This window comes from Topomyia yanbarensis, chromosome 3 (assembly GCF_030247195.1).
Source record: "Topomyia yanbarensis strain Yona2022 chromosome 3, ASM3024719v1, whole genome shotgun sequence".
NCBI lineage: Eukaryota > Metazoa > Arthropoda > Insecta > Diptera > Culicidae > Topomyia > Topomyia yanbarensis.
In genome coordinates, this window is record NC_080672.1 from 1,757,299 (window position 1) to 1,775,936 (window position 18,638).

Consider the following 18,638-nt stretch of genomic DNA (forward strand, 5'->3'; position numbering starts at 1 on the left):
CGCCCCTGCCGCAATATATTCTAACAGAAAGCTGCTGGAAGAGCTGAATGCGGCAGTTCACGCGTAAATCGCTGCTGCTCATTCTATTACGAAAATACCCCCAGAGGAAGTTATGACGCGACGAAAAATAAAACGACATCATATTGAACATTCAAACAAATTTTACTCATTTTTGAGTAAAGCGTTTTTGTTGCTATGAGTGGCTGAGAATAAGAATGCTATTGTAAAATACTATTCGGGAGAAAATGCAAGAAAATCACAGCACAATAAAAGAGACGGGAATAGATAGTATGCGAACTCTGAATATTTCTGTTTTTCAGTGTTGATATTTACGCGAGAGTTCGTAACTGTTAGCGTTCAGTGTATCACTGTTCAGCTCGGTGTACATATTTTAGTTTCGTTTTCCTTTTTTAAACACATTCCTTTTCTCACGAGAGAGAAATCGCTTATTATTCTCCGTTCCACTTCCAATTAAAAATCATCGCGTCCAGTTCGTAGTTTGTTTTTAGGTTCTGAGTGGTGCGGTTGTGAGACTTTACTTTTTACAGACATTATTTTTTATGCAAACTTGAATACAGTGGCAATAATTGGCTATAGAATCATTTTTAATCTGCCAAATGTGTTAACGTTCTGAAAATTGAAGTTTGTTCGTTCGTAAAATTTGGTTGCAATTCATTCACATCAAATTAATATCATCTGATTTCGGGTTTCCTGGTAATTTCTGCGAATTAGAAAGATTTGCAAAGGAAGAAAAAAGCGGAACAAAGAAGTTCAGGCTGACGACTGTTCACGTTTCTTATAGCTTCAATGTGAACGATGATCTTGTTTTGATTTTGAATTCGTGTGTGAAAGTCGCAATAATGAAGAGGTGTAAAATTTGTGTCGTTGCCGAAAGGAAGAAAGTTTCGTAGCCTGTGTGTGCGTAAGTTTCGCCAACAAACGAATAAATGAAAAAAAAATAGCTGTATGTTTCATAGCGCGAGAGTTCAAACCTGAAGTACGAGTGATGAAAATAGTAGCAGGAGCGGCAAAGGCAAATGCTCGAAGAAATTATTCAATCGTTTCGTCATCGCTATTCATTGAGCAAATAAACAGCATTTTGTGCACTTACTCGCTGTGTAGCTGTGTAGAAGGAATAAAAAACATCCCTAAGGTCGGACCGGCTTATTTTCGTGTCAACAGTTACTGGCCTCTGGCGCATTTAATCCATCTACTGGTAAGTCTTATAGGATTTTACCAAACTATTGCACTCCCATTGTCACGAACAAGGTTAGATAACATTGATAATAGAAATGATACAAAACAGACAATTTGCATTGCAGGAATATTCCTCATTAATAGAAGAATGCTGGAAACAAATTGACAAAGTTTAATGTTCAGTAGTTACTAAATAACGTACAGTTTATTGCACCGGTAATAAAAATCTATCTCGGTGACGAAGGCACTTAAAACCACACCTCCTTTCAAAACTGTCGTCCCACATAATCTATGGAAACCGTAATATAATTTACCCGCATACGTGGCTGCATCCAAGAAGGCGTCTTGAAAGTATCGAAAACAAACTTGATTGCACAGCGCAACAGGGAAATAATGATCTTAACATATCCACAGATATGTACCTACATACATATAGTAGACTTCAGCCGTCTGCAAAAGACGAGCATTATCAAAGGAACCGTACACGAATCAGAACGGTTGCCATAGTGTAGTGTGGTCGTGTATACGGTATATGTATTCAACGCTTGTTGCTGCCCTTATGCTAACGCAGTGCAACAACCGGATCGGGCAGTAACTTTTCGTCTCTGTTGTTACGTGCAACTAAAATTAACCAACACAACTTCACCTTTACATAGGTTACTTTGGTTGATTCTGAACGTTTGCAGAAGATGTAAAATTGTGGACAAATTCGATGTATGTAGGACGTAGGAGATTTCTGGGTTAAACCCGTTTTATGCACAGCAACAGTAGTTTTGCGTTTCACTTTCCTTCTTAAACATAAGAACATGAATCAACACACACCATTAAATGTTATCCTTTATTATTATTTGATGCAGTAGCAAATGGTATGAAAAATATACGCTCGATTTTGAGCTTAGGAAACTACAGAGCACCTCAAATGACGAAAGAGATTGTTTCCTAAAATCTAAGCTCTAATTGTATTATGAAGCATTAGGGTAAATGTTCCGTACCATTACCAAAAAAAAAAACAAATTCCCATTTTTAAATAAAGCCGCGATTTGAAGCATATATTAGTTAATCCATAATTAGTTATTAAAATTGAAGTGTATTTGTATTCTATACAATTGATACATGATATGTAGTTCGGAAATGCATCCAATAACTGTTACGCAAAGCAAGCGTAATCCGTAACGAGCATTAGGTAGCAACAAAGTCGAAAACAGGAAGAAATAAATCTACTTGCGATCTTCAAGAGCATTTGTAATCCTATAGTTTCTTTCTTAGGAGTATCGGCTTATTTTCTTATTTACTGTACTGAAACTGATATAGGTACAACTCAACTGAAAAAATGGCATCTGAACATAACTGAAAAATATGTGATTACTTATGCTACGAACTTGAGGTAAACATCAACTGCAGCTAAAGGTCGCATTGAAGCCACCTAACTTCAAGACGACACAAGACAACATACTGCTGTTCATTGTAATTTTACTCTTTTCTAATCCAACTTATACACAGGTTAGAGCAACGCGTCTTCTCTCTCCGTTCAACTCATTGGTATGATGAATAGAGGGGCGTTCGACTCGAATTCAAACTTTGCTCGAACACAAGTATGTTACGTTTTGCATGCTAGTTGTGTTATTGTTCTGTCTTTCAGACACAACGTAAAGTTATTGATTTGGATTTGAGAACATGCCGTCGATCGTGCACCAAGCAAATAAATAGTCATTGTTTAATGGCGACGCACATCGTGGATATTATGGTAATTGGGTTGCGAAGCTTGTAGGTATCGTACTGCTCACGATAACAGTATGATAATATGTCAAATCTTACACCGAATATGATAACAAGTATCAATGTTGTAAATTTATAAAAAATCGACTTAAAAAAAATTGTTACTAAACAAAGGCTTGAAACAAAAAAGTGTTTGGCAAGCAATTTGCATCTGCGAACTGATAAGCAAAATTTATATCTGTTCCAGCACCACAAATCAAAATATTAATACAAATATCTTGAAAAGAGATTACTGTCTTGCGTAGTACAGCATAAAGGTACTTCATGGTCAAACTAGCCGATTTTATTCTGTAGAAAAATTCTGATCGATTGTGAAGTTCAAATTCAACGGTGAATAGTTTTGACCTTCTCGAAGATAGGCAGAACGCAGATTCTATCGTTTAAATTTTAAATCGACAATTGATTTCACATACTTCGTTATATGACCAAGGCTCTGAAAATGGCGACGACAGATGAATTTTTTATTAATTTTTGTGTTAAATTGTTTATTTTCCATGTACATATAACCTTTAACATTAAACAAAATAAATAGCCCAACATGCTTGTCATTTATTAAAACGTGTTCATGCATCTTGCATTACCTCAACATATCTAAAAGATCGCAAGGATATGTAACAGTTGCGTTGCGAAGCACGGTGCTATCCGTGGATTCCACACTAACGATTACCACGTTGGCCTATAGATAGTCTAACTCATCTTGCATGTAAGATCAATGTTCGGAATTGAGTACTATATCGTTCAAGTCCTATAAACCATTAACATGAGAATCGTTATAGCTGGCCTTGACCATCCTTACCGGTACATAGGATAGAATGGGAAATGTTGATGTGATACTTACTTAATAGAAGGTCACCGACTCAGCGACGCTTCCATAAGTGTCACGGTATTGGATTGAAGGACAGGTATTGATCTAGGATAGGACACAATGCGCGGGCAATGCGACCACGAAATCAATACGGTTTTATGTATTGGGTTGATCAGTCTCCGAGTACGCGAGTATTCGTAGTAAAACGATATTTAGTTAGGTTGTTTAAACTCTGAATAGCAGACCATCAAGAGTGATTTATCTATTCCCTAAACTGCTTGCGGAATATGATGATCCGGAAAACTTTCTAATGAGTTAGAATTAGAAATAAACCCTCGCGCATCTGGTTTGCAAATGAAGATTAATACGAACAGGATTTAAAAGATAGATGGCAATTAAATGCGGCCATGACGATGAAGTATTGAACAAATCAGTAGTATGGAAAACTACTATTTCATTGGAATACAGGCTTGCTCATTTTATATCCCGATTTTACCTATGCTTGGATGCTACAAAGTTTTTGTTGTGCATCCTTCGAGATGAAGGACTGGACCTTTCAAAACGTCGTTCTACTTTTCAGGAAACTCCAAGAGCTAAATTTGTCCTGTAAAAAGTTGCTGTCAATTCTCAACCCTTATACATGATTTAACAGTCATCATTCTACTCAGAGGAAACGTGAAGTAATTAAATGAAAAGGCAAACGTCTGAAACAGTTACATAAAGGATTTGTGTACCATAAAGTTTGCTTCGATCATAATTTGGTCGAATAAAACTTGATGCTTTTCTTTTAAAAGTGGATCAAAACTGGTGTTTCCAAAAATGAAACTCAAAAGAAGAACTCATGTTTAGAAGAAGGGTAGCTCTTTTATAAAATGTATCCATATGAAAAATAATCAGAACCAACAGTGCAATACAATACTTTAAAAATTGTCTTAATTTTTTAACAAGACTGACATAAAGCCATTTGGCATAATATCGTTTGACATAAGACATTATACGGTAGTTGGCCATTTGACATAACAGGCCTGTGCTATAAGTATTATTTAGCGTAAGTTATCAAAAAACTTTGGAAAGTATTTAGTGTGTCATGTTTGAGTAAACCGAGCAATCGGGCGGATCGAACGTTTACGTACGAAACATTTCCAATGCAAAAAAGGATATATTCTCACCTTTTATCAAATTGTGCATTCATTTTGATTTTAATGCAGATTCAAAGAGAGCTCGAAAGAAGGAATCAAGCCCTATATTCGAGTAAACCGGGCAGGCGAAAAGATCACACGTTTGCGTGCAAGAGTTATTTGGCATACAAATTCAAAGAACCGCTCATATTTAAAAGAAGGAATCAATCCCTATGTTGGAGTAAATCGGGTATACGACTGGATAACAGGCTTGCTTGCGAGGGACCGCCGCATCCGGCGGTTTATCATCAGCAATTTTACCCTGCATCAGTTCCTTGACTTAGATAATGCGCATATTTCAAAATCCACCAACTAGCGCAACGTATATCACTATTTTATTCCTTTGGATTCTAGAAGGAGGTCACCGCTTCCGATGATTGTTGCCAAATGGCTTCCAAAAATGCCTGTACTGATAAACATAATAATAAAAGAAATTTAAAAGCACTGCTATTGTCTAATGCTGTGAACAGTGTATTCTTCGAGGGGAGCAAAATGGACTAAGATTTTTGATTTTCATCAATATTTTTCCCAATTCAAAGCAATATGAGTACTTTCTTCATCTCACCAAAAATTCTGGGAAATGGTTATATCTGGGGAATGAACTTCTGGGCATAGGTTTATTCTAGGTAATGCTTTTCTGGGAAAGGATGCATTCTGGAATATTGTTTTCTGGGAATTGGTGCTTTCGAGAAAGCATTTTTCTGGAGAACAGCTCTTTCTGGGGAAAAAACTTCGGTGTTTTAGTTTCTGGGGAATGCCTCTCGGGGGAATGTCGTAGAGCCTTCGAACTGTTTTCCCTGTTGAATACCACAAAAAAGCCTAAAATGAACCAATAAAAATGACGCTCATATTCACTAAACAACACGTTACATGGCGACATGACCGACAACTCTAGTTCCAGAATCCGATCCATACACTAAAAAATAAGTATCAGATTCACGGTCCGCGCGCGATTATTTAAGAACACGAATGACCACACACACACGCTTATAAAAAATAATGTATACACGCGAAGTTACATACATGCTAACACAAGCGACAAAAACGTTAACATACAAACGCTCGAGTTCTTCGCGATCATCTACGCAAACCTAACGCTCATATTAGCTAAACAACACGTTCCATGGCGACATGACCGGGAACTCTAGTGATATGAGAGAACTCACTCTCTTCTAGCATTTGAACCGTAAACTGAAAATTGTGTGTCAAATTCACGGTCCGCGCAATCGTCTAAAAACATGCGAATTGTAAAATATATTTATAAATAAAACTGTAAAATTGATTTTATATGCGCAATGTCACATACCGAGCCTTGAAAATTAACTGTCAGATCCACGGTCCTCGCGCGATCATCCCAGAACACTCGCGAATATGCGAAAGGCACAAAGGTTATAACATAGAATTTAAATGGTACACATGATCGAGCGCGTTAACGTACAAACGCTCGTACCCGTTCGCGATGCTACACGGTCCGGTGCAATTGGCGTTAAGCAGTGTTTTAGTGGGTGACATTTCCGGTCTCGTCTGCAACTGTGGTGATTGATACTGACGGCGAGCCCAGCCGAGATTGTAGCTCTACAGATCCAGTAGGACAACTCTCGAAAAAAGGCGCAATAGGCATTTCCATAAGTATATTGAACATAACAGCGATGGAATCACACTTTGGAGAAACAAGAAAGACACAATTGCACCACTAGGTGGATTAAAACCGCTTTTATTTGTTTGATATGGCTCAATCCGTTAGAATACTGAGCCGTGGTTCTTATGCTTTTTGCACTTGTTAAAAGGAAAGAAAATATAACATTTCGGTACCGTCGCTGGGTCTTATTAATGCAGTTTGCTGCTGCGTATTGAGATCTTCTTTATTGACTGTGAAGTTGCGTTGCACTATGGGGTAACTAAACTAAAAAGCTGGACAAAATTATTTTCTGCTGTTTTATGTTTTATATTTTTGCGTTAATAATTCATAGGAAGCTTAAATAATTGATGTTGATCAAATTTCCATAGAAAAATCCACCTAACCTGTAGAATTCGTTTTCTTCTGATATTTCTTTAAAAACCTTACCTAATTTAAAAAATTGTGATTAATTTTCTAACTGATTTTATTTGATTTGGCTTGGTTCAACTCACAATATATACGCGAACGGAGGTCTTAGTGGAATGTACGTAATGTTTCAAAGATTTTCTTCCATTTAATTCCACTATGTTTATTTAGTTAGATGCACTTGCACTTCACTATTTAACAGATACCTGTATTTCGATTACTACTTGTAATCTTCTTCAGTGTTTGATACTGATACAAACACTGAAGAAGATTACAAGTAGTAATCGAAATACAGGTATCTGTTAAATAGTGAAGTGCAAGTGCATCTAACTAAATAAACATAGTGGAATTAAATGGAAGAAAATCTTTGAAACATTATTGGTTCAACTGAATTTGCAGACACCATCAGCTTTGTATGTATGCATATATTATTACAGTTTCAATAATGCTGCTCGTCACTCGTTATAGTGTATGTATGTTTTGTTCAAATATAGAGGTGTGGATATGAATAACTGCTCAAAGAAAATATTTGTGTCGACGTAGAAGGAAAATTAGTTGGGCAATCTCTTTCTCTTGCTAAATATTAAACTGAAAAATCTCAGGTTTGGAAAAGCGTGGAGGGAGGATTGTGAGTATTTCGCGATAGTCATAGCATAGAGAGCAAATATATGACTACTATAAGCTTTAGACTATGCACGAAACTGATAAGAAATCATAGCAGCTGATCCAGTTGCTTATAAAGTTTGACAAAAAGGATCAAAATTCTGTAAAAACCACAATTTTCAAATTGCTCTCAAATGAACGGTCGGACGCGGTCGCATGGGTATTTATCGGCGATGAAGTGACAATAGCTTATAGTTTCGTGAGCTTTCAACCTTTTAGTTAAATTTGACTTAATTCGTTGACGTTCGCGAAATAGTACTAAAATCATAAAATAAACAAGTACCAATTACGAAATGTCCAGCATTAGAGTAGTTAGAATAGGCATTTTACAACGTTTTCTGATATAATAATACTTCATTGAATGAATTGTTCAATTTTACTAGAGGCTGTTTCGTTGTACCTGATTTAGTAGAAAAAGGCGTGTTCAGTTTTAATAAAGTTTGACCGCGTGTCGCAAAATTAGATCAAAGCATTCAGTTATTATTTTGAATGGTACAGAAAATCCCTCCTCTAGATGACGGGTTTGACGGTGTTGCTTTAAAATGGTTATTGCATAACGGGTCGATAGTGGTGCATCGAGGAAACCGAGAGGGCTTATGGGCCTTTTTTATGCTCGCAGTGGGGGTCACTGCGTGTCGATTTGTTGGTCAAGTTCGTCATCGTGCTCAAGCCAATAAAATAAATAAAGAAATGTAGAAGTTGTCACCTATTAGTTAGTTTTTAGTACTAGTGTACAATGGTTATGAGATAGTCGTCATGCATATTCTCTCAAACACACTCACAATCTCTCCATTCCAAACGTACAAATGCTCGTTACGTTCGCGATAACACAAACCTGGCCACAAACGCGAACATGCAATTGCAATCATCTACACATATTCAAGCAAACCCACCGGTCGCGCGATCATGAGTCGGTCACGTCCGGCAGTCTACCCTTGGTTATAGCAGCCTAGACTCATACCTTCAGTTGGACCAATCAAACAATGACGCTCATACTCACTAGACAAAACGTTCCACGGTGACATGACCGGGAACTCTAGTGATATGGGCAAACTGACTCTTCTAGCATCTGTATCATACACTAAAAACTAAGCACCAGACTCACGTTCCGCGCGCAATCATTCAAGAATACATGCGAATATGCGAATGGCCAAACGACTATAACATCGAATTTATGCACGCGAAATTACACACACGCTAACGCAAGCGACAAATTTGTTAACATACAAACGCTCGAGCCCTTCGCGATCACACTATTACGCAGTTAGTGAGCATCCACGCCAACAGACAGATATGCACCCCTGGACTCGAACGCTAAAACTCACACTTTCCACGCACACATCACCACAGGACTCATAATTATACTTTACATACAATGTCACACGCAATAATTACAGGTTTTCGTATAGCAACCGGTGGAAGTACATCTCAAACGCAGAACTTATCATTTCAATGATGGTCTTGGATCTGCGTTGCCTGTGTTCAAGGCACCATAGCTTCGTCCGTCAGGTCAAGGATGTATGAAACCAGCTAGCCACCACCCTCGGCCCTAGTTGCCCATGAAGAGATAAAAAATGGCACATAATGCAGAAAATTTCGAAGAATATTTTAAAAAAATATTCGTCAAAAAGTTCAAAAAATTTTTTCTTACTTTATCCAACTTTTTGTTCTAGCCACTCCATAGTGCGTTGTTCACTGCCCTGCGCTAAGAATCGGTTTGCTTTCTATCGCGCTATCGTTGGGTCGCTATTGCGTATCCGGCGTTCACTTCTTTGTTGATGGTACTGATGATTAATTTGGAGGCACTTGGTGTGTTTGTGTTGAGTGCTACTGATAGCTCCGTAGATATTGGTTTTGCAACCGAATGTGGTTTAGCATAAGATGATTGTGTATTGTTTTTGGTTATAGTACGCTGTGTATCGACGCGAGATGAGAAGGTAAACCGATCACGTGATTTATGACATTTTGTAATCTACTTCAGCCGAACTTTTAACACACCATTTGAGCCAATCTTCAAATTCACGATCCAACTTAGAAAAAAAAGAAACCGAAAAACGTTAACAATTTTGGTTTGATCATTATTGCGCGAAATTTGTATCATCTTTAAAATTTGAATGGAAGCAATAAACGTATTACCAATTATTATTACAGAACTTATCGATCTAAGAAAATCCGCACCAGAGCCTCGATGTTCCAACATTGTTGTGGATTAGATTTCAAAACAAGTGCAATCAAATAGAGGAGGGGGAAAAGTTAATCTTATAAACCAGTTTCAGGCTTACCTTGACCTACAATAAAAGCAGCCGGTTCAGGTAGAGCGTGGAATAAAGGCATAAACAGATTTCTCATAAACGTCAGAAAGCATAGAATGAAAGACGTACAGACAAGATTAGAATTCCATCCCGTTGAAGTTCGTTAACTTTTCAATTCCTTTGTGTAAACCATTGTTATTGTGCCTTTATTTTGTAACCTGCTGGACGGTTCCCTGCGGCAATCATGTTTTTTCCTCGTGGGGTTGTAAATATGCTTTTATTGATCTATACCAACACACACCTTTTTTCGCTATAAAATAATAACACTTTTTATCATCAGCGCACTCACTGCAATGAAACGGCTGTGACAGTAATCGCTTATCAACTGTTTTCAAGTATCCAAGAGGTGCCCTTACGAACGAACCCGATAAGATAACGGAATAGCTGAACACGGTTACCTATTTCTCTCATTCCCTGTCAGTTCATCGATTAGCGTTAACCTAACCACAATCCGCCGCGTGCAATGGAATTCCTTCTGGGAGGCCTCTCATCCTGCTGTGCCGTTCTATTCACCAATCCATTCGATGTTCTCAAGACACGTCAACAGTTGGAAGGGGAGCTGCTAGCGAGAGGCAGCATTGGTAAACGTGCCTACAAAGGACTGTGGCAATCGATCGTTTCCGTAGTGCAATCCGATGGTTTGCGAGGACTTCAGAAGGGACTTCCCGCGGCGGTTCTGTACCAGTTTTCGATGAACAGCGTCCGATTGGGAACGTACCAGACGGTGGAGAATTTAGGGTGGACCAAAAGTGACGTTGCGTTTGTGTCACCCTTTCTGACGGTGTTTTGGGGTGGCTTTGCTGGGGTTATCAGTTCCACCGTTTCCTGTCCGGTTTACGTGGTGAAGACGCAGATGCAAGCGGTCAGTTCCGGTAACTATACTGCAAAGTTTCAACATAGACATAGTGGAACGATAGCAGCATTCAGAAACATGTACAAAGAGAGTGGGATCAGAGGACTCTATCGAGGTTACACGGCAAATATGGCACGGGTAGCGTTGGGATCGTCCACTCAAATGACTTCTTTTACGGCCTGCAAAGAATTTTTCATTCAGTACGAGACGTTTCAGGATTCGGTGGTACTGACTGCACTGGCCAGCAGTACGGTAGCTGGTTTCTTCACATCAGTATTGATGTCGCCATGCGATGTTGTTACGACCAGAATGACAAATCAAGGTATGTATTGTATTGCATGAACGTCTCATTTGCGGTGGGATATCTAATCTGTTTGTTGCTTGTTTCAGGTGTTTCTCAAAGCGGAAAGGGGCTTTTGTATAAGAACATATTCGATTGCTTCCTGAAAATTTACCGCGCCGAAGGTGTTCACGGAATGTACAAGGGTTTTGTGCCACTCTACATAAGGGTAGCACCTCACACTGTACTGAATTTGACCTTTTGGGAATTCTTCAAGAATCTGTACGATAATTACTCAAAGAAGAATGCATTGATCGCTGTATCTGTTGACAGATAATACAATCGGATATCAGAGCGTTGAAACTTTCAGATCTGAGATTCTAACAGGAAGTATTTGTAATTTAGATTAATTATGCATTTTGGTAGAGCTGCTGGTTTCGAATAGTTGTTTATTGAGATTTTACATAGATAGGAAAACAAAGTCAGATGTTGGAAAAAAATAAATGTTTAATTGAACACGAGTGCGTGCCGTTATTTGCATTCAGTATGTATCGCAAACACAATGAGCCTCTGTTGCTGCATGCCATCATTATTTCATTCTTTCAGGTAGTATTCATTCAGAATGATAGGTTTATCGTTATTCTTTCATCAGTAACATCAGTAAGAGAGACAAAGGAAAACGAACAGCGCTGTACGTAACGAACAGGTGAATTATGACTCCATGGGACATTGGGTGATGATGTGCTGTATTTGTATATGGAAAATACAAAAGCCTTCATGCTGTGAATCTGGTCTCTAATAATTATAGTTTTATTTTTCATTTTGTCCCGTTTCAAGTTCACGTGCCTGACGAGGAATGTGACAACGAACACACTTCACTTAGTTTCATTTCTAACGAAGTCATGGAAATGCATTCCCATGGAAAACCCCGCTCCGATAGCGAAGTTTTGTTCTCATATATCAAGATGAGATCAATAGCAACAAATGACTACACGACCGTACAGAACAGAAACGGATAGCATTCCATGGCTGAGTTACGTGCAATACTGCCAATATTTGAACAACGATGAAACGGTTGTTAACCGCACGAGTGACGTTCGAAGGTGCTTGGTGTTTCTGATGCATTGAGCCGCAGGATAATCAGTCATGTCGCATATAACTACTTGTTTTAATAATTCAGCTATATTCCGCTGTAATTGTTCTACATTTGTTTGCTTCACTAGACAATGACTGATTGTGGCTGTGACTAATGTTGACATGCAACTAGCCGCCATATTTATGTACAGTTAGTTCCATTAAAAATGCAGAAATACAGCTCTATTATATCTTTAACAGTATTTCGTGGTGATGTGGAAATCATGAGCATGCTTTTACAACAAATGACATGAAAGATAACAATCATACTTCGTGATTTATTGAAATGAAATGAAAGAGAATTGCTATTATGTCCTCCATGTCCTATAGAAGGGACAAAATTAACTACCATTGTAGCTCACAATTAAATCTTACATGCAGGTTGCTTCCAGTGCAACAATTATCAACGTATCCCAGCTAACAGCATTATGTAGATGCGGGTCTGCATAAGTGAGATTGACATGTGGGTTTCGATGAAGTGATTAAATCCTCGTCTGGCTCTGAAAGTGCGTTTCAAGAGTGGAAATTTATTAATTACGAAGTGCTACCCGTCGAATGGTAGCTGCTGCTTTTATCTGTAGGAGTGAATTACTTTAGCAAAATGTGAATAATCGGCTTCTTCGGGTTGCAGTTTCGTTACATTCTCTTCTTTGAAGATAATGTCAAGTAGCATGCGTGATCGAAAAGTGAATCGTGGTATTTTCTGAGAAATGCAGTTGTACTGGATTTTTCTGAGAAATGCAGTTGTATTGGATACTCTATTGGACCCTGCTTAAAAGGAACTGGATGAATTTATTTGATTCACGGAAATGCGGATTTCCGAAATTATGTCTCAGTACCAGTACCGAGTATCTGAGTTCCGACCATTCAAAATTGTGAAAATCGATTAGAAGTTGTCATAATTATGAGTATTTCAATTTTGTGAGCATATGGATATCCTATCGGCCTGTTAAAGGTAAAACGTTGAATACATCACGGTCAGAATGTAAAAAGAGCCAAGAATCAATGCTGTTGGCAGACTGGATGCACTGAATTCGCCAGAAGTGGTGTAGGCGGCAGCATGAAGCCGGATTGCCTTTGAAGGCCTTTGACCCAGAATCCTGCCCATTGATGTTTTCAGCAGCAGAGCGCATTAGCAGAACTGAACGGACATATCGGTGAGATCGTTCAAATTATAGTTTTGTTTTCGACTACTATTTTTTTGGCCCTCCGGCGGCCACAGCTATGACTACGCTCAGTGTACTACGCCACCCATCCGGGTTTTACCCAGAGACTCCGTCTTTGGAGGCAATCTCCGCGCCAGCTGAGACGCGGAATAATTTAAGGTTGGGTAGAGAATCAGCACTACTGCTGATTGATTTTTATGAAGATCTAACACACGGTGTGGAAAAACTGCTTTTTTCGTTTTCGATTTTTGCTTATTATCTGTCCAACCTTAAACTAATGTATAATTTGTTTGAAATATTTTCAAAAAGTGTAATATTCCAATTTATTTTATCCGACCCTTCCAGGTGATCAGGATGTGCTAATAAATTATTTTTAATTTCATACGCAAAACTAACACGTTTTCACCAAATTAGAACGAAATCTTAAGGTGCAATAATGTTCTGCTAGGCACCTGGGAGTGTTTGATAGTCTAATTAAAGAGAATTTTGTTAACTGCGGGGTGGCTTTTTAAAACGGTCTAATTGTTTGGATTTGTCAAAATTCAGTTGCAAGCCGCTGGGAACAAATCAAAGTCAAGTGGACGTGAATTTTTTTTCTTCTGAGATAAATTTAATGTGAATTTGTTTAGAGATATTGTGAAATTTGTGAATAACTATTGAGTGGGAATCCAAGCTCTGTGCTGTTTTGGAACTATCAAGGAAACAAAAGTCCGTTGGAGACACAACGAAGCTGTTCGGTGTGAATCGAAAATTTGTTTGTCGATACCAGAAACGATTGAACGATTGTAAGATGGAAAAAGAGCATGTAGACGTCCAGGATCGATAAGACCTCATTCAGTAATGAAAAGGCATTGATTAAAGCTGTGACCTACAAAATACGTCGCAAACGAATGACGAATGAAAATGTGGTGAAAAAAGATATTGGTTTGTATCCATACAAACTCCGACAACACCAGCTCCTTTCTGAGGCAACAAAAAAAAGAGACTGGGAAAAATGAAAAAAAAACTAAAAAGTTGGTTCGCAGATCATCCTGACGTGGTCGTTATCTATTCGGATGAGAAATTGTTATATGTAAGCCGCAAATTTAACCATCAAAATAACTCGGTACTCGGTAAAAATCTTGATTCCGTTAGACCCTGCCATAAATGTGTATATAGGACGCAAGAACTGGTTTCGGTTATGATTTGAGCTGCAGTAGCTTCACGTGATAAAAAATCTCCTGTTTTTCAGAATCCGTATAACGTGAAAATCTTCCAGTACGTCTATCTATACCAGCAGAGAGTTTTGACATGGATCGAAAATGAGTTTTCAGACGTTGAAATTTGCTTTACCCTAGATTCAGTACCAGCACACGGAGAAAAAGTGGTGCCAGCATAATTTTAAGCAAAAATTCTTCAGGGAACCGTTTTATGCAGCCACCCTGTGTATACTAGTCAAAGAAAGGAAATTCACTAGAAGATTATTTTTCTTTTAACAAAAGCTTCGCATGTCGTTTTAAATCCTGCCTCTGCCTTTTCTTTTTCATTAAGTTCTTATATTACATTAGTAATTCATTCTTTATTTATCAATCAGTTCTCTACGATATTTATCCTCTTATGGTGTAGAGTAAATTACGCTGCTTTTTATGAGAAGATAGCATAACATCAAACAATTCCCACACATATTTCGTCTACAGAATAGCTGTAATTGGAGATTTATTTCTTATAATGCATGTGGACATTAGGGCGCCAATGAAATGTTTTAGCACAAGAGATCGCCTGTGGTTGCTACTTCGTTATAAACCAGAAGCTCTAGTATGGACAAACTTTAGATTTAATATTTCCATAGAGGACCGCCTTGGGAGATCTGATTTTTCCAGCACTTGTTGTGCTTTTCTTGCACTTGAATTTGTTTATAAAGTGGTTTGCCCGTTTTTGCCAGTTTGATTTTTTTTTGTGGGGATAATTATATTTGAATATTTATTGTTTTCAGGAAATGATAAATATGGCTCATGTATGTAAGATCTCGTAAAGCGAGGATATCACGAACAGGAACATAGGGTGGTTTTCTTCTGGCTCGTAAGGAGTCTATTAATTGGGATCTGGCTTCACGATATTCAGAGCAAGACCAAACAACATGTTCAATGTCTTTGTAACCCTCTCCGCAAGCACATTGATTATCTTCTGCGATCCCAATACGGCGGACATGCGCATTCAACGTATAGTGGTTGGACATGAGCCTAGACATCACACGAATGAAGTTTCGACTTCCATCCAACCCTTTGAACCATGCCTTCGTTGATACTTTAGGGATAATTGAGTGCAACCACCGTCCCAGATCTCCATTGTCCCATGATGTTTGTCAACTAGTAAGCGTCCTCTGACGAGAAGCGCTATAAAATTCATTGAAGGCAATAGGTCTTTCATAGATGTCACCGTCCAGTGCCCCTATTTTGGCTAAATTATTCGCTCTCTCATTACCCGGTATGGAGCAATGAGCGGGAATCCACACTAAGGTAATTTGATAAGATTTATTTGTTAATTTAGTTAAGTATTCTTGTATCTTCTTCACAAAGAACGGAGCGTGATTATCAAGCTTTAAAGAGCGTAGTGCCTTAGTTTAAAAATTATTGGGCCAAGAAAAAGAGCTATTTTCAATAAAAAACGTGAATATCTCCACATATACTAGCGATAGCAAGTTTCCGTCTTCGGCAAAGTAATGCAGTTTAATATTCCAAACAATGTTCTAGAACATTTATATAATGGAAAAAATCTAGAAGAAAACTTATGAGGAAAACTGTTTTTAAGGGGCCTTTTACAAATAATGTCCTATATCTCAAAAAGCTTAACAGATGGAGAGTTGAAGGCTTCAAGTAAAATGTTTGTAACGAGTTTCTCTAAAACTTTCCTGAAATAAGTTTTTGTCTATCTGAATCATTGAAGAAAAAAAAATCCGTAATTTCGGCAATTCGGACCCCCTATTCCGTCAACCAACGTTCAGCGGTTTGCGGCTGCGCACACCATTGCACACGCAACAGCAAAGAAGATACATGGGCCACCAGATCGACAGCTGTGACCTACCAGATTAAGTTTTTGTAAGGCAATTTATTTTTTGGCTTCTTAAGGAGTGTTTCTTATAAATATTTCGTAGGTGCTTACCTTTATAATTCCATTATAAAAAAATTAAAGAAAAATGATGGTCTGTATCGCCCCGTAGGGAGGTCCGAATTACCCCCTACATTGTAAAAGGACGGAAAAACGTAGAGGTTTGCAAATCGTCGCCTTGCGCTGCCATTGAGTGGTGCAAATGAACCTTTTAGCCCCGGGTTCCCCTATATATTTTATTATATTATATGGTCGGTGTTAAGTCATACCGGACTAAGACGCGAAACATAAAAATTTAAATTTCTTCAGCTACATTCAACTTTTGCCAAATTTGAAATATGTAACCATAAACAAGAATCATGACAAAAAATAATTTCCAATTATAACGTAGAGGATGCTGCGATTCAAACTTTGAACCCGTTTTCTCGAAATCAATGTTTTGTCACTTAGTCCGGTCCGACCGTATTATATTATATTATATATTACGTAACATATAGTGCATCTAAAATTAGCATGATTTAATCAATAATAGTAACCGGCAGACAGTGCCGGTTAATGAGTGGTAAGCGTGACCGTCACTCATTCACCAGTTGACCTGGGTTCAATCCCAGCCGAGGTCGTTGAGATTTTTCTGAGGTGAAAAAATCTGTGGTCACGTCTTCCTTCGGAAGGGAAGTAAAGTGGTTGGTCCCGGTCCATGAGTAGATGGATCGATATCTAGTCCAGATAATGGAATCATCTATCTGGCGTCGGTAAAGAAAAAGTAGAATCCAACTTCCATACTTACTAACAACTATCCTCCTCCCGTGATACTTGTGGAGTGTGCAGTAGTATATACAGCCCCTAGCAAAAGCAAGTATCGGACTAACATTCCTTCCCTTTCCTATGTTCGGGCCTCGCCGGCGCCGGTATTGATCAATAAACACTTTAGGATTACCAGGAGTTGCACATTGAAAGATTTTTCGCTACTCGTAAGCATAATTATCTACTGATTCCCTGTGCAACTTCAGCTAGTACAAATCAATAACGGAGTGGCAGTCAGGGGTGGTCGCACAAGCTCAAGCTCAATAGTAAATACAAAAAACCGGCTGGTACCGCTGTCATGGGCAGCAAATATAATTATCATAGACAAGAAAAGTACATGAAGTTGCTAAAATACATCTCTGCCTTAGTTGTGTTCAGTTTTAAAATGTATGGAGGAATTGTTTGTCTGGAGAAAAAATTATTAATTTGTGAACTAGTCATTTTTTGATAAGAAACTTTTTAAAATTCTTTTTTTTTCAGTGTAAGCATGTTTTTTATATTCTTTTATTTTATAACCCTATGTATCCATCTTATGTATCCAATATTTATTCCCAGAAGGGGGAAACATTGGGTTAATTCGTTTAGTGCATAAAGAGCACAACATCTAACTTAAGAAGTTATACCACAGTAGAATTTTTCAAAAATCGATTTTTTAATTATTCCTTAATGAATGTGTTTCCAATGGTTCATAAATGTGCTTGTGGTATCATTATAAAGTGTAAATGATTTTCAAGCAAAGTGATTACCAAAAAAGTGGTTTTAAGATGTGCACAAAATAAGAGTGAATTTGCAGCTGAAACTTTTCCGACCAAGCAGTGGCCATTATTGTTACCGGTTGTACAACACTAAGGAAGTATTTCTTTTTTTTATGCAAGTGTATATGTTCTTAGGACTTTGCCTACACATACTTTTGTAGAGTAATTTGCCTCCAATGTGATATATACGGATGGGGCTGGGATGGTGCTTCGGTATTCGCGGGATGAGTCTTGCATGAGTGTTGTGAGTGATATCGAAATGGATCGACTTGTTTGCGTCATATCGTTCGTTCATCTCCCATGCAACGTTGTAAGTTGAGGCGATCTGAGCTAAAATGATCGAAAAAATGACAATTCAGCGAGCTTCGTTGAATGGTGTTGGAATATAAAAGCAATTTAATCCAAGTTTTTTGTACTGGATGGATTCGCATATTTTCTAGCTCTCAATAAATAAACTCTCTCAACTAAGGTTATACATTTTCATGAAATGTTCTATTCAATCGTGTGTCGACCCGCTGTGCTTCTGGATCGTTTAGTTTTCAGAATTGGCAAACCGTGTTTTCTATTTATACTAGCTAAATTTGCGT

General features: G+C 38.1%; 2 protein-coding genes across 5 annotated transcripts in view; both read left to right on the top strand.

Moving 5' to 3' along the window:
* Positions 1-495: 495 nt before the first annotated feature.
* Positions 496-18,638, top strand: part of LOC131694246 (protein draper) — a 72,471-nt gene continuing 54,328 nt past the window's right edge. For 2 of the 4 annotated variants that reach the window (XM_058982790.1, XM_058982791.1), the window contains exon 1: positions 497-1,216. The gene's annotated coding sequence lies outside the window, so the exon portion shown is untranslated. Of the gene's footprint in view, positions 1,217-18,638 lie in introns of all 4 variants that reach the window. The other 2 variants (XM_058982792.1, XM_058982793.1) reach the window with 2 other exon arrangements.
* On the top strand, positions 9,654-11,589 carry LOC131694248 (solute carrier family 25 member 35-like). Its single transcript, XM_058982794.1, has 3 exons — positions 9,654-10,180; positions 10,256-11,150; positions 11,219-11,589. Exons 2-3 carry the CDS (start codon positions 10,439-10,441, stop codon positions 11,443-11,445), a joined length of 939 nt encoding a protein of 312 aa, XP_058838777.1. The 5' UTR covers positions 9,654-10,180; positions 10,256-10,438; the 3' UTR covers positions 11,446-11,589.

Bases quoted from the DNA above. Each gene is read 5' to 3' on its own strand.
- LOC131694248 (XM_058982794.1), top strand. From the start codon at position 10,439: ATGGAATTCCTTCTGGGAGGCCTCTCATCCTGCTGTGCCGTTCTATTC. The intron at 11,151-11,218 runs GTATGTATTGTA...TGCTTGTTTCAG, and splicing joins GACCAGAATGACAAATCAAG to GTGTTTCTCAAAGCGGAAAG.